Source organism: Lissotriton helveticus, chromosome 2_1 (assembly GCF_964261635.1).
Source record: "Lissotriton helveticus chromosome 2_1, aLisHel1.1, whole genome shotgun sequence".
In the NCBI taxonomy this organism is placed as follows: domain Eukaryota; kingdom Metazoa; phylum Chordata; class Amphibia; order Caudata; family Salamandridae; genus Lissotriton; species Lissotriton helveticus.
In genome coordinates, this window is record NC_136059.1 from 251,395,208 (window position 1) to 251,421,175 (window position 25,968).

A 25,968-nucleotide genomic window follows, 5' to 3' on the forward strand; every position below is an offset into this window, starting at 1 on the left:
TATGCGGCTGGCTCTATTTCTCCGCATGAATGCCGACTATAATAAACCATCGGGCATGGCGGCTCTTCAGGGGTTCAACGTGGGGGGCACTCACAGCACTGCTGAGGACACGTCACCACACACACAACACGTCAGACGTCCCAAACCAGCGGCCACGTCTAAACAAAGTCCAGCAATCTAATGCTATATGGGTTCATTGCAGAAACCCACTCAAATACAAATACACAGATAAAAGAAGAAAACTAGGCCAAAAGGGAATAAAGCATGCACTATAATACATGTGCACATTGAAATACAAAACGCATTCTCTCAGACAGGCGCGCGCACACCATACAAATGACCACGCTTGTACCTTCCTGGGAGTACAGTTGGATTTCATTATTTACGGAGTATCTGTGGCCCTTTCCCCGAAACAGAGCCCTGCCCTGGAGTCACCGTGTGTGTTTTATGAAACGCCACAGCCCGCTGCTGACACGCTGCGCTGCCGGGCAGGCCTTCGACTATGTGGGAAAAAGAAGTGTTGCCGGGTGCGGTGGACACCTGAGCTCAGGCCGGCACAATTTATGACTTTTTAAGCAGGGCGTCAAGGGAGTTATTTGTTTATTACTAATAATACACAAAACAGGATTGGGTTAAAAAAAAACAGCGGCCTACTTCCGGTGTGCCTTACATTTATTTTATTCAGGTGCAAAATGCATCAGGAAGTTTTACTGGCATTGCCTACCTAATTTGTAACTAGAACATTTCAAAAACACCTTTTTAGATTTCATATGAAGGTTTCATACAGCGGTTTTCTGGTTTGTGTCACCTGATGTATATAAATTCAAATATGGTAGTTTTGGTGCAAGAGCCGTCAACCGGGAGTCACACAAAGTTTGTGTCTATTTCGTATTAAAGTGCGCTTTCGTTGTTCTTTTCCGACTAATCCATACCATTTTTATAGCGCCTAAACCCGTAGGCATTCAGCGCTATATGCCCTTTCTGCCTCTCTACGAATTATTTGCGTCCTGCCGGCCACACACCATGAGGGGAGTGGGTGAAGCGGCCTGTACTTGCCACAGACGCATTTACAGCCTCCCTTGCAGCTGCCCGTGACTTCGCCGTCTCCGAAACACATCAGATATCGTGACTTCATAAATGACGTGTCTCCGAAGAGTAGAGATGTCTGGGAACCACTCGTCGTATGACACAAACAGACAAGTTAACCTAAATCCACTTCATATATCTCGCTGGCGGAATCCACGGGTCAGGGAACGGAGGCGCGTTATCTAAAACGTGAAAACATTTTTGTTTTTTTATCTTAATAGATGAAATCACGAGTCAATGGTTCATTCGTCCGGTTTACTGCCACACCCTACACGACGAATTGTTTACTTTATAGATTCACAACCCTGGAAGTTTCCTGCAAGGCCCAGATTTTTATAAACGACTCCTTAACATTGCAGCCATCTACAGTTTCGACCACTGGACAGCGTGCTCGCACGAGCCCTATTGTGCACGCTGGGGCGTTGTTTGTAAACCCAAGGACCAAGCGATTGTAAATACAAGGTTGCCAACTTGAACCGGAAACCGGAACACATCGTGCACGAAAACAAGAAGTGACGTAAGAAACGTCTCCGGTGACTGCAAAAGGGACTGCGGTGACTGCAGTGCTAAATCGACGGAATACACATTTCGAAGTGCATTTTAATTGCTTTAATTTAGTGTAAAACTTGTAAGTTATAGAGTCCCTTTCCGGTCTTATTTTCAACAAATATAGTAAAATCAGTTGCATTTTAGACCGCATTTGTCGATGGATAGTGGTGTGTGTTTTCTGTGGTCCGGAGCCTCATGTGTTTGGAAACTTCACACCTCGGGTCTCCAGTCCAGACTTTATGAATGATAGTGGAGCCTGAAACCACGAGCACTCATCCCGGCTTCCCCCCTTGACCTCTTAACTGTGTGATCTTAGGCAAATAATTTAGCTGCAACGCGGCGATTTCTTATCAGACAAAATCGGGAGCATTTACCAACGACATAAGGCAATATCAAGCGTTACAACAATTTGAAGTAGATCATAGCAGGGGGGTGTATAGCGCCTTTGCGGTGCCCAAAGCGTTGAACTACAACAAACCCACAAGGGAAGAGAGGTGGCAGGTTACTGTCAGCTTTGGAGGTGCTTGGAAGGGGATTCAGATAATGTGCTTTGTTGGGGACATGTGTCACTCACGAAGAAGGGGACCCCTGGCGGACGAGACGGGGTCCTGGGGAGGGGGGGGGGGGGTTACTAAAAGTAATATTGGCCGAGGTGATCGCCGAAAGCATTGAGACTCACAAAGATGCGCGTGTAACCATACATAAGGCCTCTCACCAGAAAGGGAACTCTAGTTTATAACTTAACACTGTGACCCAAGCACCTATGACGCACGCACGACACACGCGACAGCGCACACAAACGCTCACGCAGCGCCACGAGTGACCGATAACGCACGGGGCCGTCCTACCCCGCCATATAGCGCCTTCCAAAAACAGGCCTGGCAGGGGAAAGATAGCGATAAAATGGGAACAACCGGTTAGCGCAGCGAGCACCTCTCGGCGCCGTAAAAGTAGAAAGGAGATGTAGGCTAGGGTGCAAATAAACACACCCATGCCAACAGAGCAAAACACATCCACTCAGACACGGGGATAAACTGCTATAGACACAGAGACGCACGTGCAATAGGAGCGTAAACACGCAGAGAAAAAGACATGCAGACACACACAGCCTCAAGTGAAAAGTAACGTAGGAGGCCCGCCATGCGCCATGCCACAGTGGAAAGTGAATGAAAATATAGAAGTATTTCTATAAAGCAGCACGAGAGCTGAAATGATATCTAGGCGCTGTCGACGTAGAGAAAACTTTAAGTGAAAGCATGCACATAACCACACAAGCCCCAACACACACATGCATACATACACAGACACACATATAGATTCATACATACAGAGATCGAACCGCACATGCACGACATACGAACTAGCACACACGGCTGTATGCAATAAACAAACATACACATATGTCAAATGCACGGGCACATATACATAGTTACATAAACTCACGCATATACAAGTAATCTACACTGGAAGTCCACAGAAGCCCAGACACCCTCAGAGGGCGCGTGTGCCCAGGACCCTCGGAGCGAGGAGCGGGTCTGCTCTTCACACGGTGGCGCACACGGGGAGGGGAGCGGTGCCAGCAGCCAGCATTACCTTCCGAATATCCGAGCTCCTCACCGGGGGGTCCGGCGCATCTTTAGGAGGGGGCGGCGGGTCCCATCAGCGCATCTCTGCTCCAGGAGGGTGCAGCGGGGTGTCAGGGGCGCAGACCAGGCTCCAGACCCGGCGGGCTCGCCTCCTGCTCCCGGCGGCTCTCCGGCCCCTCTCGGCGGCAGGGGAGGGGCGTCCACGGCCGGGTGAAGAGCCCCTCTCAGCAGATTATCCGTGGGGAGCGGTGTGCGCGCGGCTCAGCCCCGGCTTGAGTGCTAAAGCCCTTTCTTCCTATCTGCCCGCCATCCTTCACTCCTTCTGGAGAGGGTGGGGGCTGCGACGTCACTGACTGACAGCCACTCCCCCCAGGCATGTGGAGTGAGGGCAGGCGGAAGGAACCGCCCACGTCTCACTCCGCATCCTGCAGGGGAGGTCCGAGAATGGGGGTCCCCCCTCCCGGGCTGATGCACAGCCAAACTGTGGGCAGAGCGGCGCGCGGCGGGTCCACAGGGCAGTGCCAAGCTACCTCACAGATTTAACACCCACAGAACTGGTGGCAGAAAGGCAGGACAGGTTCCACGTGCTCAGGACGGGTGTGATGTTGTGCATGTATAACACATTCTGCACAGGTGTCACCACATGTACTGCGTAAATGCCGTTCATGCTGGGCAGGTACTACGCACTCCGAGTGTGTGTCACGCACTCTACACAGGTGGCATTTAAGCTGGATATTCACTCTGCCCAGGAGTCGCGGGTTCGACTCAGGTGACCCTCTGCGCGCGTGCCCACATGCTGAGTAGAAGACATCCAGTCTGTGTGGAGAAGAGACACTCTGTCCTGGGCCCAGCTTCTGCGAAGCTGCCACAAAATATTTCACGGGTGCCTGTCAGACAGGTGCGGCGCACAGAACACAAGTGCAAACGTCGTGTCCAGTTGCCGCACGTTGTGCACAGGAATTTATCGTTCTGCACAGGTAATTTATGTGCTGGACAGGCGCCACACATCCTGAGCGGGTGTCCCACAGCCTGCACAGGTGCCAACATGCTGGGCAGGTGGCATGCATTCTGCACAGGTGCCACACATTCTGCACAGGTGCTATACATGCTGGACATCTGCCACACATTCGCATACACATGGAACGCAGGATTAACAGGTGTTGCTGAGGTACCGCGCATTCGGCTCAGGTATCGTACATGCTGGTCAGTTTCTACACATTCTGGATATGTGTCAGTCCTTCTGCGCAAGTGCCACACATTCTCCACAGGTATCACACATGCTGGACAGCTGCCACACATTCTGGATATGTGTCACTCATTCTGCGAAGGTGTCACGCATTATTCCACAGGTATCGTACATGATGGACAGCTTCCATAATTCTGGATATGAGTCACTCATTCTGCGCAGGTGTCACACATTCGCCTCAGGTATCACACATGCAGGAGAGCTGCCATACATTCTGGATATGTGTGTCTCATTCTGCGCAGGTATCACACATTCTGCTCAGGTGTCACACATGCTGGAGAGCTGTCACACACATTGGGTATATGTCTCACTCATTCAGCACAGGTGTCACACATTCTCCAAAGGTATCACACATGCTGTATATGCGTCACTCATTCTGCGCAAGTGCCACACATTCTCCACAGGTATCACACATGCTGGACAGCTGCCACACATTCTGGATATGTGTCACTCATTCTGCGAAGGTGTCACGCATTATTCCACAGGTATCGTACATGATGGACAGCTTCCATAATTCTGGATATGAGTCACTCATTCTGCGCAGGTGTCACACATTCGCCTCAGGTATCACACATGCAGGAGAGCTGCCATACATTCTGGATATGTGTGTCTCATTCTGCGCAGGTATCACACATTCTGCTCAGGTGTCACACATGCTGGAGAGCTGTCACACACATTGGGTATATGTCTCACTCATTCAGCACAGGTGTCACACATTCTCCAAAGGTATCACACATGCTGGATATGCGTCACTCAATCTGTGCAGGTGCCACACATTCTCCACAGGTATCACACATGCTGGGTATGCATCACTCATTCTGCGCATGTGTCACACATTCTCCACAGGTATCACACATGCTGGGTATGCATCACTCATTCTGCGCATGTGTCACACATTCTCCACAGGTATCACACATGCTGGGTATACGTCTCTCATTCTGCGCATGTGTCACACATTCTCCACAGGTATCACACATGCTGGATATGCGTCACTCATTCTGCGCATGTGCCACACATTCTCCACAGGTATCACACATGCTGGGTATGCATCACTCATTCTGCGCATGTGTCACACATTCTCCACAGGTATCACACATGCTGGGTATGCATCACTCATTCTGCGCATGTGCCACACATTCTCCACAGGTATCACACATGCTGGGTATGCATCACTCATTCTGCGCATGTGTCACACATTCTCCACAGGTATCACACATGCTGGATATGCGTCACTCATTCTGCGCAGGTGCCACACATTCTCCACAGGTATCACACATGCTGGGTATGCATCACTCATTCTGCGCATGTGTCACACATTCTCCACAGGTATCACACATGCTGGATATGCGTCACTCATTCTGCGCAGGTGTCACACATTCTCCACAGGTATCACACATGCTGGGTATGCGTCACTCATTCTGCGTAGGTGTCACACATTCTCCACAGATATCACACATCATGTGCTAGGCAGCTGTCACACATTCTGCACAGATGCCGCACATTCTGTGCGTGTGCTGCATTCGGAATAGGTGATACTATTTGTGTTGGTGCCACGCATTCTGTGCAAGTGGTACACATTCTGCGTGTGCCACTCCTACTCGATGGGTCACACGCTGCATAGATGCAATCCCTACGGGTACCACTGACGCTCCAAAAGTGACCCGCTGGCTCTCGCGGTGCCACACATGCTGAACAGGCGCTAGATCTTGTGTACAACTTCTATACATTTTGTGGGTGGTATTTAACGCAGATACGAATTCGTAGGACTAACGTATACATGCAATTTTTGCATTTGATTCGCGCTCGAGACACCTCAAGCCGTTATGGCTGGATCCGCGGATGCGCAAAGGCAGGTCCAGGCCCCGGGCGCTGATCTCGCCGCCCGCCTGCTGGAAGCCGGAGCTGCCGAACACCGCCTCGTGTCTCTTCTTCTCCCCCTCTCTACATTTCCTATCTCATTATAGTTTTATATTTTCTGTCTTGCTTTCTTCCTCTTATCGCAGTTTTCCTCTCCTTCTTTCTCCCGTGTCTGCCTTTCGCTCTCTTGCTCTGAGCAAAGTCTGGAGAGTAAAAATAAGTCTCAGTCCCTAAAACCAGTGCCGGTGCGTAAAAATCAAGGGACTTATTTAAAAGCCTCTTGCGCCACTTTTGCGGCATTTTTAACAAGGGAAAAGTGACGTAGGGGTGGCGCAAGGAGCTTGTAAATAAGCCTCCAAGTTCTGAAGCTGACCACGCACTATGGACACAGCGCTGAGAAAATCAGTTTCACCGGAAGGCACTTTGGCACACTAGCGCTGCTCCGGGACCTCCGAAACGTTGTATCTGTTCTTGCAAAGATGGGGCCCGTCCCTCCAAGGGCAGGCCAGACCCAACGGGCGTGAGGCCAGTCACTGGCCCAGTGCGCGTGAGGTGTGTTAATAGGTCCAGCGCGTGAGGCCTGTTACTGGCCCGTGTGCGTAAGGAGTGTTCCTACGCCCCATAAGCGTGAGGCACGTTTTTATTATAATCACGACGTACAATAATTATTATATTATTTATTTATTATTATTATATTTATTATTTATTATTTACATTAATATTCCTCATACTTACGGCGCCACACCCACCCATCCTCTCACTCTCTCTGCACTTGTTGCCAGTAAGGCGGCCCCCCATCTGTTGTGAACTCCCCGTTAAAACTCGGACCCTGCCAGAAGTCACGCTTCTCTCCTTCTGAAAGGGAGTACTAATATTTCGGAAAATTGTGCCGCCTTCTGTCTACACTGCTTAGAAAAGGCAGAAGTGCTCACGAAGCGCTATATAAAATAATATTATCCATGTTGGATAAAGACCCAGTATGGCCGTACATTCCCGCCCAAAAGTGTTGGTACTTTATAAATTGCGAGGCTTGAAAACGCTATTGTTACTAAAAATATTTGTTTTTCTGTAGTTCTAAGGAGAGAAGAAAAATTTAGAATAAAAAACAACTGCTTTTGTTAAAAAAAACATACTTGACTGTCCGTGGAATGGCGCGCTCGTTGAAGCCGGCCTCACACGTGAGCTAAACACGGGCGCTGCCCGGATCACAAAACTGGCGCTTTGCGAACCTTTCACGATTACATGTTGACTAAACAATGGGCAATGGTGACACTCCGTAGAGCGGCCGCGGCTTTCATCATCTGAAGACACTGCTAACACCCGGGAGGGATGCAAATAACGCCGAGGATAGGTCCGGCACTGATGACGTCGTATGTAACAGGCAGCTGTGAAATAATATCCTCGGGCTGTGAAATAAGAGTTTGATATCATTGCATTTAAGAGCACGCCCCACACGCGCGCACACACACACAGACACACAGATACAATGTAAATCTCTCTATACATATGCAATCTTATCTCAATCTGTCTGTGTGTGTTTACACCAATGCTTGCAGGATATTTAAACAATATCCACCTCTTTCACACGTCCCTTGTCAGCACGAGAGCCTGCCTCCAGGAGGGGTATGTTCAGTGTCCACGCGCTGCGGTCCCACCCAGGGGCCGAGCGCTCCTTTCAGCCTTTGTACACATTGCTGTCTGTCCTAGCCCGCTGAAACTACTGATTTAACGTGTGGTTTTAATGGTTTGAGGTATCGTGGTTCTATTGGAGTGTGGACTAGTGATTCTGGTGATGGGGGAGGGGTCAGGTGCCTTTCACCTGATTGAGTGAGCGTATGCTTGTGTTAGCTTGTGAGTTGAATTGTCTGTTGGTTTGTCGGTTGTGGTTCTGTTGGCTCGTGGCTGTTAGTCCTGCTTTACCGTGGCCCCCGTGGTGTTGTTGGGCAGTGAGTTGAGGGTCTGCTGTTTCTGTTTTAAGGCTCTTTGCATTGCGCACTAGCGGGTCCGCCTTATGTGCATTTATACATGTGTGGGCCAGCAGGCCTCTGATTGGCTGTGGTTTTCTTCCTAAAGACAGCAGGTTCCCGATGCTTGTAGGCAATGGACACGTCGGCCTCTTTGTGACTGTGCCAGAAGAGACCCGAGTTGTGTGAGTTAAGTTTGTGTATCGATCGCAGCTCGGTGCTGTGAGCTTGTCTTTCACTGTTGAGTGTGGTTTAACGTCCGCCTGTGCTTGTGGTCTCATGGGTGGACGGGCTGCGAGGTTGTGTCTTTGAACTTCTGTTCGACGAGTGGTTCTGTGACCTTGTGGCTCTGGGGGATAGGACGTCTGTGTGACAATGACGGGCATCGTTCCCATTGGCTGTCCTGTGGCCTGTATTCCCATGGCCCATGTTTCTGTGGTGTTCTTTGGACTTGTGGTCGTTAGTTTTCGTGTTTCCAAAGGCTGTTTTTTTTGTGTGAGCTCTTGTTTGGACTGTGTTTATGTGGCTTGTGCTTCTAAGGGCTCGTGTTTCCGCTTGTTTTTCTGTTGTGATTCCGTGTGTTGTTTTGTGCAGACTTGTGTTTCTGTTTTCTTCTGTCTTTCTGGACTCCTGCATAGGTCGGCTGTGCTTCTGTGAGCTGTGTGCTCCATGCTTTTTCAGGCCTGTGTTTGCTTGTGTTTTTCTAGACCAGTGCTACTGTCTACACTGTTTTTGGTGTTAGCTTGAAATTGTATGTGCCGTGTGCGCGAGGATTGTTTCTACAGGATGTGTGCATGTTGCCTGTGCTTCGAAGGCCTGTGTTGCGGTTCGGTGCGCTTGTGATCGTTTAGCTGGTGTTGATTCCTCGTGTGGGCTGCGCATCTTTCGGCGGTTGTTTATATGGAGTCTGTGATTCTGTTAGTGGTTGCTCGGGGTGGCGGCTTTATTTGTTGTTACTTTTCGAGTATTCTGCCCTTCTGCTCAGCAGGATTCAGACATGCTCCGGTGCATTGGACCCCGGGAGTGTGACCCTGAGACGGGCGATGAGTGCGCGTGCGGGGGGTTCAACTTTCACCAGTGAGTACCGAGACACCAACGTCCAGCACACAGGGACCACCTGCTGCAAAGGGACCGAATGCATCTGTTGGAGATTGTATCCGCTGGGCTCGCTTTTAGCTTGGGTCCTGGCCGCTAGATGGCTCAGTGTGTTAAACGCTCGCCTCTGCCGTCTGCCACTACCGCAAGTAACTATTTCGAATGCCGCACGCCCACCTCAACCTTCCATCCCTGAGGGGTGGGTAAATACTATACCAATGCAGAGGTCACCAGGACCAGTTTCACAGCGCTTAGACACGGAAAACTACGTAGCTAGGCGCTATACAAAAGTGGTCTCCTAATAACACCCAGCACTGATTAACAGCTGAGTGTGTGACGTCTGCCACATGAAAGGGCGCCCAGAGCTCTTCTGCACGGCTCACAGGAAGCAGGCTGGTGCGTGTCTCTGCTGGAGGACACACACGCATCTGCTGGCGCTCAAACTCACGTTATTTTACGGGCTACTCTTGTGCATATATATTAAACGTGTTTTTTTCGGTAGCTGTAAGTTGCGAAGATGGTGTATAAATGTATATACATGGATTTCTAAGGATTATTTTTATACATTTTCCCATCGAGTTCTGAAAACAGAGCACACTTTGGGCGGACCATGGAGAGAGCGTCGACGCTATTGCAGTGTCGCGACAATGTTTGCACTGAGAGGACATCGCATTAGTCACTTTTATTTGGCCAAAATATAAGTGCAGAACTTCGAACGGCCCACCAGCGCCGGGATCTAGCGCTGCACGACGATGGACAGCAAGCAGCACTATAGGCAAGTAGGGAGAGATATATGACTACCATCGGCCCCATACCCACCAGTGCCCACTGCAGCCGGACGCCTTCTGACCAGGGCACATAACCCGAACTCATATTTAATGTGTGCGTAATTATGCCATTTAGCACGGGTCCAAATTAGGCCCAGATAAGGGAGCCCCCCCCCTCCTGACAACTCTTCAAACAGACTTTAGTAGTCCCAGTGTCACCGCTGTGAACTCTGACCCCACTGTTTCCAGGCCGGCTCTCTTTCACTGTACAGAGCGCTCACTTTCCCCAGGTCCATGCTAGTAGCTGACCCAGTCCAGATGTTGCCTTTTAGGAATTGTGTTCCTGATTTTACAATAGAACCAACATTACTACAAATCCCAGAATGCACAGAAAAGGGACTGGGTGAGCTACTTGCAAATGGAACTGGGGAGCCATGAGAGTTCTGAATGTACCTCAGCTATTCCCCCTGCAATATTTTGATGCATGACAGCACAGCCGAGCTGCCATGTGTCAAAAGAAAAGGGGAGGAATGTACCGTAGCCAGAGCTTTAAGTGGGCCGGGTCTTGCCACTGCTCAGCACCAGCAGTTCTAAAAAGCTGGCGTCGAGAGGTCCCTCTCGGGCTCTGCATTTTTGCCCTCAGCCTCTGGGTGAAAAAAAAAATCTTAACTCTGCAGCAGTACCGCCCTTCACTACCTTTAGGGTAACTTCGAAGAGGCTCGGTAAAGTTCTTTCACAGTCTCATCATGAAGGATTGTCATATTATATTCAACAAAATCATAGTTGCTGCTTATGCAACTAACAACCATTGGCAAAGCCAATAGTTTTGGCTTGCTGTAGGTGTAATGTTACTTGTTGTATTACATATCTGAATGCAATGACAGAAACAGTAAAAATACCAGTCGGGCTGCACTAAGCACAGATTTTTGGGGTAAGTGTTTTAAGCCATAACCTTAGTTACCTTGGCTACGCCCCTTTGAGAGACACCCCAGTTTTTTCATACCACTTAAAGTCCCGGCTGTAGCTACAATATACATAACAATAAGATAAATGCTATATTCTGGATGTGCACTTATATAGAAAACAACAATCAAGTGGGACACAGTCCTGTGTCCCACTTGTTTATTGTTTTCTATCTAAGTTATTGGTTCTACTATTAAATTGTTTGTTCGGCTGGACATCCAGAATATAGCATTGATTCCAATCTATATTTATCTTATTGTTATGATCACTTGTTTAAGGACCACTGCTCACAGACATAACTGTTACCCAAGGTCTTTAATTACCTTGAGGGTTCCCTTGTGTTTTTGAAACTCATATAGCAACAATATACAGCACATTCTTGTCCTTTTCCTTGCGCTGGTGCACGATGGGCTGCCGTGTGCCAACGCAGGCTCTCGAGTGCCATGGTGCAAGGGTGTCTGCATTATCTGGGTGATTGTTTTTGTGCAGTAAGGGACACCTTTTTGCACAAAAACAATCACAAGAGGTGTTTCCCTCTTTCTAAGTGTGCTGCGGAATGCAGCACACATAGAAACAGGACGAGAAACAAAGCTCCTGCTTTTAGTTACGCTTCCCTTAATCCTCCCCTGGGGCGCGTAGGAATCTGACCCATTTGTAGGCTTCCAAAACCTGGTAGATCTGGGAATGGGTCAGTTTCCACGGAAGTTGCGTAGGAACACCCACAGCAACACCCACGGCACGCCTCTTTCACGCAGAGTAATGTGTGAAAGAGGCCCATATTTACAAGGCCATGAAAAGCCACTCAAGGTGACTTTACATTGCCTTGTGAATATGGCCTGTCACATGGCGCCACCGGTGCATTAAAAATCGTGGCCACCGGCGGAGCAATCGGCTTATAAATAAGCCTTCAGAGTGTCTACGGTAGGCCACCATCAAACATGTCTTGTTTGTTTACACTGCTAAAGGGAAGAACACCCTTTGGTTTTTATTGTCAGTGAAGGTAATGTGAAGTGGAAGCCGTCTAAGATGCTCGGCCCGTCCTCTCTCACCAGCATACGAGCAGCTGAAGGGCCGTCCCAGTGAAGAGTTAACTGCGGATCATCAAGGAGGTGATGCTCCAGCACGCTTTAAATAACTCCGCAGCTTCCATGGTGAACACTGGGATTCATTAACAGCTAACTAGGTCGCAGAAACTATGGGGCCTGTGATAAGAATCAGTGTGTGAGCTTGCGGTCAAACAACTTCCCTCGGTAGAACAGTGTGTGCGCAGTTAGAGAGCGTCCCTCAGTAGAATCACTGTGCGTGCAGAAACAGTTTGACACTCAGTAGATTCAGTGAGTGCGCAGTCACACAGTACCTTCAGTAGAATCAATGGGCCTCATTTAAGGTATTTTAGCATAGGTACCTTGCTGCGCTGCCCTATGCCAAAGTAAAAGGGCAGGAATGCACAATATTTATGCAATATTTGTGAAGTGGTGTGGCTCACTGGTTAGAGGCGGCAGACCTGTAAGCAGAGAACGGCCCGGGACCAGGGTTCAATTCCCGACGTGGCAGGATCTTGGACCAGGATCAACGGACTCGATAATTCTTGCCTCAGTGCCTACTCTGACCAGGGAACACACTCGGCAACTCTGGGCATTAAGCTTGCCTCATCTCTACAACGGTCCCCACAGACGCCGGGGATGCCTGGTTTCACCCTGGAGATACCCAGTAAGGGACCATCTCACAGGGAAAACCAGGACGGGTTTCCCAGAGGTCTACAGCGCCAGGACACTCCGTTAGAGTAACAGTGCGCTTTACAAGTATCCCACATTTACAATATGCTGCATTCCTGGGATGTATGATGTTTCAACGCATGCTTTTACAACGCATGCCATTACGATGCAGGTTTTACAACGCAAGTCGTTACAACGACTTGGGGCGCTGGATAGTGAATAGTTTAATTTACTATTCCAACTCCAGTCCCCGTGGATAGTAGGGAAGCTGTTGGATAGTAATTAAACTATTCCCTATCCAAGAGCGCCCCCCAGCGCAATGCGTTGTAATAACTTGCGTTGTAAAAGTTGCGTTGTAAAGGATGTTCCCCGCATTCCTGTCCTTTCTGCATGTGCTGGTGCATTTTGGCAGGCTAGCACCAACGTAGGCACCCATGCACCATTATGCAAGGGTGCCTCTGTTGCAGGCGGGTTTGTTTTTGTGCAGGAAGGTGCACCTTCCTGCACAAAAACAATCCTAAGAGGCGTTTTCCTCTTTCTATGCGTGCTTCAAAATGCAGCACACATGGAAAGAGGTTAAAACAAGGAGAAATTATGTTATTTCTCAGCATTACACCTTCCTCAGGTTTACATGTCTTTGTTGTAAATCTGGGGCAGCGTCAAATCACATGGGGGTTGCGTGAGAATACCGACCGCAACGCCCATGGGTGCAGAGTAAGGCGACGTAGGGATTTGCGCTGTGTCACCGTACTCAGGATTTATGAGGCCACTCGAAGCCTCAAAGTGGCTTTGCGTGACTTTGCAAATCTTTATCGGAGCCCTGCGTCACACATGTACCACTTTACCTAGTGCAAAGGTGACACAGGGCTCTCATACATGAGCCCCAATGTGTGCACAGTCATACAGTGACCTAGTTATGCGCCAGTCTGCATCACTCTTGCACCGCGCAACATGGCGCAAGAGCAACGCAAACCTGACATGTGACTTATGAAGCCACGCCAGTCCACTTTGCGCGGCTCCATTAATCTGGGGTAAGGCAACGCAGCACAGATTGATACAATGCCTTCCTCTGCCCTGGGAAGGCATTCCATCTGCGGTGCGTGGGTGTTCCCACGCCACAAACATGGCTTTTTAGACATTCCCACATTTGACAGAACGGGTAGACCTGGGAATGCACCAAAAAGATACACCTTCTCAGGTGCGGCATAACCAGAAGAAATACCTTTATTTCTCCATGTTACTCCTTCTTTCAATATGAGCTGCGTCCTGCAGAACAAATAGAAAGAGAAATATGTGTGGCAAGTTGGCAGGTGTCCCTTCCTGCACAATATCAATCCTGCAGGTACCCTTGCACCATGGTGCCAGGGTGCCTGCATTTGCGCTAAGCTTCCAAAAGGGCGCCAGTGCAAGGGGAAAAGGCATGAATGTGCCATAATGCCTGAAATAGGGGACATTCCTGCCCTTTCACGCAGTGCTGCACAGCAAGGTGACTTGTTCCACTGCACTGCGTTACAAGTTTGTAAATAAACCCCACAGTGTCTCTCTGTAGAATCAGTGTGTGTGTACGGTAACACTGTGCCCCTTGGTAAAATTAGTGTGTGTATGTGTTTGTATGTTTGTGTTTGGATGGCTATACAGTGCCCCTCAGTAGAGTCGGTGTGTGCGCTGCCACTGTCCCCTGGTAGAGTCTGTGTATGCACAGGACCACTGTGCCGCTCTGTAGAATCAGTGTGCGTGCAGTCATATTGTCCCCTCAGTAGAATCAGTGTGTGTGTGTGTATGTGGGCAAACAGTGCACCTCTGTAGAATCAGTATGCACGCAGTCATACTGTCCCCTCAGTACAATTAGTGTATGTGGGCATACAGTGAACCTCTGTAGAGTCAGTGTGCATGTTGTCATTCAGTGCTCCTCTGTAGCAAATGCAGGGTCCGTAAAGGAGGCCGCTCTATTCAAGTGCAAGTGGCAGGACTTTGGAATAAGCTTCCACTTTCACTTAGGCAAACCACCGATCTGTCGACTTTCCGGAAGCAACTGAAGACCTGCCTGTTTCAACAAACAACCTAATTGTCTCTTTTTTTGGTTCTTTTTCTGTTTCTCTCTTCTCACTTTGCTTTTGCTTTGGGTTTTCTGTCTTAGCGCCGGGATACTCTTTGAGTAGCTGAGCGCTCTATAAGACTATTTTAACATAACATAACATAACATAACATAACATTTGTCATTGAGTTGCATCGCCCTTGCACCACGCAAGGGCCACAAAGGCAAAGCAACTTTGAAGTCAGATATATCAAGCCACACAAGACCACCTTGAGTGGCCCTGCATGGCTTTAACCTCTTCTATGCTCATGACGAGCTGAGCTCGTCATGAGCCACGGCGCTCCGGTGCTCATGACGAGCTCAGCTCGTCATGAGCCGTGGAACGCTCGCATGCGGGGATAATTCCCCTGCTGTGCTGAGCGTTCCACGGCAGGTAATGCACCTGTGACGAACTGAGCTCGTCATGAGCACAGGAGCGCCGTGCCTCATGACGAGCTCAGCTCGTCATGAGCATGCGGCCGCCGTGCGCGCCCCCCTCCCCCCCAGCACAGCGGGAAATTAACCCCCGCAGCGAAGGGGCTAATAATCTAGAGTAATGAAACACAGCGCACATATCTGAGTTGCATTACTCTACATTACTCTACCCTAAGCATTATGCAACACACATAGAAAGAGGAAAATGCCTCAGGGAATTGTTTTTGGGTAGGACGGTGCCCCTTCCTGCACAAAAATAATCCTGCCTTCAACAAAGGCACCCTTCCCCCACGGCGCAAGGGCACCTGCATTGGTGCTAGGCAGCACATTGTGCACCAGTGCACGGAAAAGACAGCAATGTGCTGTATCATGTTAAATACGGCCCATTCCTGCACTTTCCTCTTTCATGCAGGGCAGCAAGGGGGTTTGCTAAACTGGGTAAAATAATTTAAAATCTGCCCCTGTGTGTGCACAGGCATACATCGCTCCTAAGTAGAATCAGTGTGTATGCGGTCATACTGTCCCCTCAGTAGAGTCAGTGTGTGCAATAATACTGTGCTCTTTGGTAGAATGAGTGTGTGTTTGGTAATGCAGTGCCCCTCAGTAGAATCAGTGTGTGTGCAATCATGCACTAACCCTCAGCAAAATCAATGTCTGTGCACATATACAGTGCCCCCATGTAGAATCAGTGGTTGTGCGGTAACACTGTGCCCTTTTGTGGAGTCCTTGTAAGCTAGGTCATACAGTGCCCCTCATTAGCATCAGTGTGTGCGAGGTCATACACTGTCCCTTGGCAGAGTAAGTATGTGTGAGGTCATACTGAGCCCCTCATGAACAATCAGCATCAGAGCGGTTATATAGTGTCCCTCCGTAAAGTCAGGATGCGTGCAGTCATACTGGGCCCTTTGGTGCAATTAGCATGTGCTTGGTCATATGGTTCCCCTCACTAGAATCAGAGTGTGTACAGTCACACTGTAACCTCAGTAGAATCAGTGTATGTGTGTGTGTGTGGTGACACTGTGCCCCTCCGTAAAACCAGTGTGTGTTCACATATACAGTGCCCCTGTAAAATCAGTGTTATGTTATGTTAATAACCATTTATAGAGCGTACGTACACCCGTAGGTTTCATGGCGCTGTTGTGGAGAGACGTAACCAATCCCTAAGCGTATGCTTGCTCGAACAACCACGTCTTCAGGGACTTCCTAAAGACCAAGAGATTGTCACAGTTCCTGAGCGACAAGGGGAGTGAGTTCCAGAAAGTAGCAGCTAGATAGGAGAAGCAGCTGCCACCTTGCCTTTTTCGTTTGAACGCCGGGATAGTGACCAAGCAAAGGTGGGCAGAGTGTAAGTTGCGCTGGGGTTTGTAGTTGTTGATCAGGTTTCTTACAAATTTAGGGCCATTGCCGTGCAATGCCTTAAAAACAGTGCAACCCGTCTAAAAGGCAATCCTTTGGGCCAGTGTATGCCTGGAAACACTGTGCCCCTCAGCAGAATCAGTGTGGGTGGGGCCATAGTGTCCCTCAGAAGAATCAGTGTGTGCGCGGTCATACAGGATCCGTCAGTACAGTCAGTGTGTTTGCTGTCATACAGTGATTCTAGGTGAAATCAATGCATGTGTCTTCATACTGTGCTCCTCTGTAGATTTAGTGTGTGCAGTAACACTGGGCCCCTCGGTAACATCAGTATGTGTTTTGTAAAGGTTGCAAGTAGAATTTTGAGGAATGACACTACTAAAGTAATTGTAATCAGCGTTGCAAAATTTCTGAGCTGGGCATGGGTCCTTCGGTTAAAAAAGTTAGGGCCCAGCTTATAGGCTGAGTGATGTTATGGTTACCGGACCCAGGGAGTTAGTGGAGCACAATAGTAGGTTTTGTGGCTCATATTGAGATTCTAAACAAGATTGTTTTTAAATATGTCTAAGTCTACTGCCTATTGAACATTTAATCCTATTTTTAGCTTATTTTAAATATTTAAGTGTCAGTGTAGTTCTGGTTTTTAGAAAGACTTTTGTATACGTTGTTATTTATGCTGTTTGGATTATGAATTATTGTTTTAGAATGTCTTTTATGATGAAGAATCGCAATAAAGACTTTTTTGACTTGACTTGTTTTGTAAAGCTGTGCCTCTTCATAGGAGGTGTGTGGGTGCACATATACAGTGCCCCTCACTAGGATCACTGTGTTTGCAGTAACACTGTGCCACACTGTAGAATCAGTGTGCGTGCTGTAACAGTGTGACCTTTGGTGGAAGCAGTGTATGTGAGGTAATACAATGCCAGTCAGTAGAATTAGTGCATGGTTGGTGGGGTGGGCGAAAGACCCCAAGGCCTGGTGGGTGGGAGGGAGGGTGTGGTAACACAGTGCCCTGCAGTAGAATCAGTGTGTGCACGGTCATATAGCAACCCTCTATAGAATCAGCGCGTACGCGTGTATACGGTTCCCCATGTTAGAGTCAGTGTGCGTATGGTAATACTTCCCTCTGTAGAGTGAGTATGTATGTATATATATGGCATTTCTGTAGCTTGAACCTTGACCCTTCATCTCTTTCCTAAATTGTAGTCTGGTCTGCTCTGTCCCCATGGATACTGGGATGTTGTTTTATATCATGAGTCCATAGATGGAAAAGCCTTGCTGCCTTGTTTTTACTTTTTTTCACTTCTTAGGCTGCAGTCTGATAGTCTCCTGGCTGCTGTGTGCAGAGAACCACCGTGCCCTGGTCTGGTTCTGGTGTGTTCTTTGAGGTTCTGTGGTTCTTTTTCTCAGGCTCTGCGGTTGCTTCCCCCAGGTCGCTGTGTGTGGTCCCGCCAGGCCCCTCCTTCTTTCCCCCCAGTTCTGCTGCTTGTTCCCATCGGTTTCTGAAGCTGTTTTCTCTGGGTTCACCTTCCCACTTGTTCTGGGAATCTTTCCCTAAGGGCAGTGGAGGCCCTGGGAAGCAGTGGGACGAGAGAGAGGCCAGGGCAAGGTACTGTGGAGGCCGGGAGAAAGGGGGGGTGGCAGCTTTGGGGTGGGGGCGGGGCTGTGGAGACCAGGAGAGGTATTGTGTAGGGAGATTAGTAGGACGGAGGAGGACAGAGGAGGCAGCGTGTGCGACTGTAGGGGCTGGGAAGGCAGAGTTGTGACGGGCTGTGGGGGCTGGTGGAGGACCCTGGGGGCCGACTGGAGACTGTGGACTCCAGTAGAGGAAGCGTCGAGGCGGGGGCTGCAGAGGACACGGGAAACAGAGCAGAGAATCGTAGGGGCGTGAGTTGTATGGGCCAAAGGTTGATGAGAGGCGGTTGAGGGCGTGACAGTGCTTTAAATGGGCCGGTACTGTCCGGTACGGAGTACCGGCACTTTTTTTATTTTGGGAGGGAGAGTACCGGCACTTCTCAAGAGAAATGCTATACTTTTATTTGGAGAGTACCGGCACTTCTCAGAAACAAGCAGGTACTCTGCAGAGTACCTGCACTTTATTTTTTCCATCTCAAGCACTGGGGCACGGGATTCTTCAGAGGCGGCCTATAGGGGCGGGGTGCTATTTACAACCCCGGTGTGAGAACCCAGGTCATAGTTCAGGGAATAGCGGCTCGCAGACTTGACTAAAATCCCCACCTCCCCTCCTTTGCCTTGTCAGTGGTCTTTCCCCTCCCAAACTGGCAGCAGCAGCCTCTCTTTCCCTATCTGGGGCCCCACTCAGAAGATACCACGTGCTTTATACTGGAGGGGGAGGATCAGCGAGTGTGCTACAAATTAGTGTTCCCGTTTAATATTTAAAATCAACCCTTCCTACTGATTACTTAAAACACGACTCTTGTCCTCGGGACTCTCTCTGAAATGGACCACCTACTGCACAACTAGAGCCAGACATTCGTTGTATTTCCGTTTCCTGTTATTCGAGGGTCAGGCGGGGACAAGCGCTATTTCGACATGTAACCACTTAACTGTAAGCAGAAGATTTCTGAATGAGCCCTCTCTAGCTGCTCAGGAAAATGCCGGTAATGCGGGCAGTGTCCCGAGTTTATATTCCAAATTTAGATTTTAATGCGTGTATTAATATATAAAAAACGAAATTGATAAAGCTAAGAAGTAGGAGAGCACAGTTGCAACATTTTCCTCACATTATTTTATTAGTAGAGGTTGCAGTCACAATACCAGACGTCAAGAAATATGCAATACTCGCCTTCAAAAGAAAAATATGTGTGAATGGGGAGAAAATAATAACAGAAGAAATTACTGACATACACCATTGCCAACAGGTGTTGAAATTAGAGCAAATCGACATTTTCGAATTACTCTATTGACTAACAGAAAAAACGAAAAAAAAACGAAAAAAATAAATCACATAAAACCACAAACATGCATTTTAGAAGTGCGCTAGCGCCTGGTCGACCGCATAAAGCACCGTAATGACCTCACTGGGATGAAAAATACAACAATTAAAACACGTCGTTATTTAATTATATAATTAAATGGACTATTTTGATGTAATATAATTCGGGAAGCTGCCACTTGATGTAATAACGATGCATTTGTCGCCGCCAATGACCGCCCACTGCGTTGTTATTGCTGCGGGGCCGTTATTACAACCAGGGAAGGCGCTTATTTACAGCTAACACCACCTTACAGCTCCTGCTGATGTCTGCCTGGGATGCGCCTCGGTGACCTGTGTGCAGTTCGTGGCACTGCGGTGGAGCACACACACTTTAAATGTTGTTTCGGACACACACCGCGTTGTAGGGATTGTTATGTGGAAAAGCCGCAGTCTTCAGTGTGCTCTGCACACGCCCACCGCTGCCAGCCGTGCACAAGTATTTTATTACAGGGCCGCCTTCCATTATTAATGGCCTGTTTGCGTCATTTCCTGCTCCGTGGGGTAGTGTAGAGTGAAAGACAAGGAACCTGAGGTGGAGAAGGTGTTCTTATTTCAGCTGCCCAATCGCCCACCACTGTCGGTGCGTCATTGTCAGTACACCTGCCAAGGATCACACTATGCATTGGCTTGTGGCGTAACAGCACACATCTCATTTAATAAGGCATTTAACCACTTCTAGTTCGTGGTCTGAATCGTGTATGATGTTATTTCTCTATTTTTGAATGCCTTATTTTTTAAAGCTCTGCGTGTTGCCTTTAGGGTTCTCCAATGCGCTTTAGTAGAGACATTTACACACAGCCACTTTTAGACAAAGCAGGCTCACACCTTTTTATTTGTATTGATTTTTTCAACTTTCCCTGAGCCCAAATCGACCCCAGCATTGCACTGTACAACACGCCGCTGTTTATAGATGTTAGTTTCCCCAGTAAAAAACACACACATTCTTCCCAGGAGGGTCCGACGAGGCGAAGCGACTCTGCAGAGACATACCTCAGAGGTGTTTCAGGCCTGTGACTCCCACCCTCAGTATGCCACCCCCTTCGTGCGCTCAGACGTCGTCATTTTGCGGACTACAAGTGTTTTTGGTTTTCAAGTACACGAATTTCGCACGTGGAAGTAAGGTTATAGCAGCCAAGAAACATCTTTTAACATCCGAACGGTGTCAGGTGAGTATTTTGAATATTGTACGTTAATATCTTAATGTCTTCTCTTAGTTCGACGTATGTGTCCTGTATTCAGAACATTTCACGTTTCGAAGTTTTGAAAGTTCGAAGTCCGCAGTTTGTGACAGGCCAGTGGGGGTTGGGAAGGAAATCCAGGGAAACAGACCCACTTTTCGGATGCGGATCTCGCCGAGGCCCCCACCCCACCCTCTCCCCACTCCACAATGAACCGCCAAAAGAGGACACGGGGTTTGGAAACGGAGGGGCGAAGGCTCTTCCCACCCTATGGAGTGCGCGTGCGCCAACACCAGTCCGAGGGGCTGCACCGCGCCGAGTCGTCTGATGCGGCTGACAGCCTGGCCTTCTTTTTGGTGCACTTTTTGTAAGCATTCCAGATGTTGTTCATTCAGCTTTTGCACTTGTCCTCACTTTTAGAGTTGAATCACTTCTCACGCGTGGACTGTGTGTGCTTTGACGGTTCTGAGCACCCGTGTCCTTGTCAAGTACTCAGATATGCACCCCCACACATAACACCCCATACCCCTCAACATACCCACGTTTGTCTTCAGTGCACAGAGAGTCAAAATTGGGGCCTAGAATTTGCTGAAGCTCCCGCGGCGCGTGGATCGTCGATGCAGATGCATTTTAGGGTGGTCGACCCCGCCTTTCATCCTTCCGAGGCGGGCGCTAACACTGCGTGTAGCTGAAAGTACAGTGGGTGGCGAGGGAGAAGCCGCGAGGGCTGGAGGAATGAGGAGGCTTGCAGGGAGAGTCTGAAATGAAATGGGGGCCGCGGGCAGTGACGGGATATGGGTCGAGAAGGGGGTAGTGGTAGGTGGGGAGGGAGTATCGAAGAGGGAAGGCACAGACCCAAGAAGTGACTGTAGTGCTGAATGACAGCAGACACGTGGAGCGAAGGACGGGAGGGACTGACGGTCTGAAACAACAGCAGAGGGGCTGTGGTGCTGATGGACAGCACAGACGGGCTGTGGTGATGAAGGAAAGCAGAGGGGCTGTGGTGCTGATGGACAGCACAGACGGGCTGTGGTAATGAAGGAAAGCAGAGAAGGGCTGTGGTGCTGAAGGGCAGCAGAGACTGGCTGTGGTGCTGAAGGACAGCAGAGAAGGGCTGTGGTGCTGAAGGAAAGCAGAGAAGGACTGTGGTGCGGAAGGACAGCAGAGACGGGCTGTGGTGCTGAAGGAAAGCAGAGAAGGGCTGTGGTGCTGAAGGAAAGCAGAGGGGCTGTGGTGCTGTAGGGCAGCAGAGACGGGCTGTGGTGCTGAAGGGCAGTAGAGACGGGCTGTGGTGCTGAAGGACAGCAGAGGGGCTGTGGTGCTGAAGGAAAGCAGAGAAGGACTGCGGTGCTGAAGGAAAGCAGAGAAGGGCTGTGGTGCTGAAGGAAAGCACAGAAGGACTGCGGTGCTGAAGGAAAGCAGAGAAGGGTTGTGGTGCTGAAGGAAAGCAGAGAAGGGCTGTGGTGCTGAAGGAAAGCAGAGAGGTTGTGGTGCTGAAAGGACAGCAGAGGGACTGTGGTGCTGAAGGAAAGCAGAGAAGGGCTGTGGTGCTGAAGGAAAGCAGAGGGGCTGTGATGCTGAAGGAAAGCAGAGAAGGACTGTGGTGCTGAAGGAAAGCAGAGGGGCTGTGGTGCTGAAGGACAGCAGAGGGGCTGTGGTGCTGAAAGACAGCAGAGGGGCTGTGGTGCTGAAGGAAATAGAGAAGGACTGTGGAGCTGAAGGAAAGCAGAGAAGGACTGTGGTGCTGAAGGAAAGCATAGGGGCTGTGGTGCTGAAAGGACAGCAGAGAAGGACTGTGGTGCTGAAGGAAAGCAGAGGGGCTGTGGTGCTGAAGGACAGCAGAGGGGCTGTGGTGCTGAAAGACAGCAGAGGGACTGTGGTGCTGAAGGAAATAGAGAAGGACTGTGGTGCTGAAGGAAAGCAGAGGGGCTGTGGTGCTGAAAGGACAGCAGAGAAGGGCTGTGGTGCTGAAAGGACAGCAGAGAAGGACTGTGGTGCTGAAAGGACAGCAGAGAAGGACTGTGGTGCTGAAAGGACAGCAGAGAAGGGCTGTGGTACTGAAGGACAGCAGAGAAGGGCTGTGGTGCTGAAAGGACAGCAGAGAAGGGCTGTGGTACTGAAGGACAGCAGAGAAGGGCTGTGGTGCTGAAAGGACAGAAGAGAAGGGCTGTGGTGCTGAAAGGACAGCAGAGGGGCTGTGGTGCTGAAATAACATTAGAGGGACTGTGGTGCTGAAGGACAGCAAAGAAGGACTGTGGTGCTGAAGGACAGCAGAGAAGGGCTGTTGTGATGAGGGACAGCAGAGGGGCTGTGGTGCTGAAAGGACAGCAGAGGGGCTGAGGTGCTGAAAGGACAGCAGAGGGGCTGTGGTGCTGAAGGACAGCAGAGGGGCTGTGGTGCTGAATGACAGCAGAGGGGCTGTGGTGCTGAAGGCCGGCTGGTTGTCTGGGTGACCCCTACCCTTCACAGCTTGCCCATCGGAGGAATCCAAAGGCCGATATCCTCCTGCAGAGGCATCAACCCCCCCCCCCCCACCTCCCCACACACACACATCCTGCACGCACATAAAGCACACACCGACGTCTTGTACACACGCACTTTATACACGCGCACTAGCTGGGACCGGAGAGGTGTTTGCCGCCTAGTTTAAGCGCCATGAAGCCAGCCCTGGGCCCGGGTTATGCCACCTCGCCCTTACGGATCAAGAGTGAAGCCTTCACAGACACGGGGGGCGACGGACGTTTTTAAAATACCTCTTCATATAGGCCGTCAGTCCTAGGCCAGCGTGAACTCGGTGTGCACTATACACACGAGCAGGGAATGGAAGCGCAGTGTGAAATGACTCTTACTGCGGTAACCATACTACAGCTATTACTACTCCAAAAAGCAACAAAATAATAACATTGAAAATTGAATTGATTTAACATAATAATACAATTTTATTTTATTATAATTATAAACACAATTGTACCAAAACTACTTTCACCACCAGTAGAATACTCTTGCAGTCAGCTTTGCTAAGCCCGCTATTGAAACTCAGTATCGTTGTTACTATGAATAAAAATGACACGAATTGTTGCGCTCGTGGTAGTAATAGCTTCACTAACACGCACGCCACTCTGGCTGAAGCCGGGATCTGCATGGATCCCCCCGGGCATTCGCTCAGCTGCGCACATGACTGCGGGGTGTTCTATGAAACTGTCAAAAAACAATATCTTCACTTTTCCACGCAGAGGTTTTGAGGGCTCGCAATACGTTCGCTCATTTAAGCTACAGATTACTTTTGATTACACAAGTTCTCCGTGTATTCTTCTATACATTCATAAGGGTTGCCCATGTGTCCCCCTCTGTGCAGAAGATTGCATAAGAGTTTGCCATACTCACTCTGCTATGGAGATGACTGCACGAATTCATTCATTCTATCTATCTATCTATCTATCTATCTATCTATCTATCTATCTATCTATCTATCTATCTATCTATCTATCTATCTATCTATCTGTCTATCTATCTATCTGTCTGTCTGTCTGTCTGTCTATCTATTGCTTTAGGGCCCTCCATACATTCCCCCCACACGACATATAATTGTATAGGGGTTCCTGCACACATTAATTCCTCCGTACAGCGGCTCGCATCAGGGCTTTCCATGCATTCCCTCTTTAAGGTGTGTGATTTCACAGGCGTTTCCACATATATTCCCTCCGCTATACAGAACACAGCAGGGGGTCCCCAACTTCACAAGTGTTAAATAGCAATATATTCACTCTTCTAAACAGAGACTTTTGAGGGTTCGTAATATATCCTATTATTTATGCTGCAGATTATACAGGAGTTCGCCATTTATCCTTCTTCTATACATGCATAAGGGATACCCATATATTCCCCTATGTGCAGCAGATTGCTGTATATTCACTCCTTTAGACATAGGATTGCATAGGGGTTACTGCATACATTAATTCTTCCGTGCGGTGGTTTGCATAGGGGCTAAACATACACTCCCCCCTCCAGACGTATGGTTATATAGGGGATTCTGCAAGCATTCCCTCTTCTGTGCAGAGGGTCGGGCTGTCCCGGGTGGTCAGCGCAGCTCTGGGAACCAACAGAAAGTTAGAAAGTCGGCACCAGGTTGGAACCCAGTAATCAGAGATTAATTGCGTTAATCCGAGTTTGCCACCCGGAGCCATCCATCAGCGGCAGCCAATGAGCCTCGCCTCCTCCAATGCGCGGGGTCAGGGGGCGCAGCTCTGAACTAGACTCAATTAAAGCCGCACCTGAGCGGGGCCATCAGTCATGCCAATTAGGGATGCGTGGCAGGGTGGGTGGGGCCAGACCGCTACAGGGGCGAGAAGTACAGAAGACATACCTGTGCAGCCGGAAGACTCTAAGGAAACCCAGGACATGCGCGTCCTCAGGAGGACATCAGGCCAGTGTGCGGCCGCCGGTGGGGCGCTGGGATCTGTGCCCCCACTCCAGAGCCGTGTCAGACCTCTGCTCCCTCCCCAGCCGGGTTGTCAAAGCCGGCATCCGTTTCATTTTATCTTCAGCTCCTCTTTCTCGCTCCTTTTTTCTCCTCCCCTTTTTTGTACATGTGTGATCTTGGGCGCCTACTACTTGCCAGAGGTGGTAATGCAGCAGGGACTCTTGTGACGTTCGGTGCTTGGCTCACGAGAGAGAAAGGTGGAAGGAGCGGGCAGAGCTGTTGCCCCACCCCTCTCAGACACTGTCGGGCCTGACCCTTTCTTCACCCAGAACCCATGCGAGCTTACTGCCCCTCCGACCCTGCCCACCCATCACACGCCCACCTACCCACAGTCAGACACTGGCGCCACCCCAGCCCATTTCACCAAGCATGTGCATATCTTGCTACAGCCTACCTGTATCCAGCTCCCACGCATGTACTCGGCTCCCCCTCTCCAGGCCTGTGCAACCCACCACGCGCCCACCAGACTATATCCATCTCCCACCCACCTCGCGCCCACCCAGCCCCTGCCCCATCCAGACTGTATCCAACTCCCACCACCACACGCCCACCTGGCCCCAGCCAGACTGTATCTGACTCACGCATAGTCACTCGGCTCTACCCCGGCTTGTCCCACACACCC

At 49.6% G+C, this 25,968-nt stretch overlaps 1 protein-coding gene across 1 annotated transcript in view; it reads right to left on the reverse strand.

Annotated features, from left to right (window-relative positions):
* Window positions 1-25,321, reverse strand: part of SKOR2 (SKI family transcriptional corepressor 2) — a 75,352-nt gene extending 50,031 nt beyond the window's left edge. Inside the window, exon 1 of the mRNA XM_078677257.1 lies at window positions 25,230-25,321. Within this exon, the coding sequence (XP_078533383.1) occupies window positions 25,230-25,266 (37 nt within the window). The 5' untranslated portion in view covers window positions 25,267-25,321. The remainder of the gene's footprint in view (window positions 1-25,229) is intronic.
* Window positions 25,322-25,968: the final 647 nt, after the last annotated feature.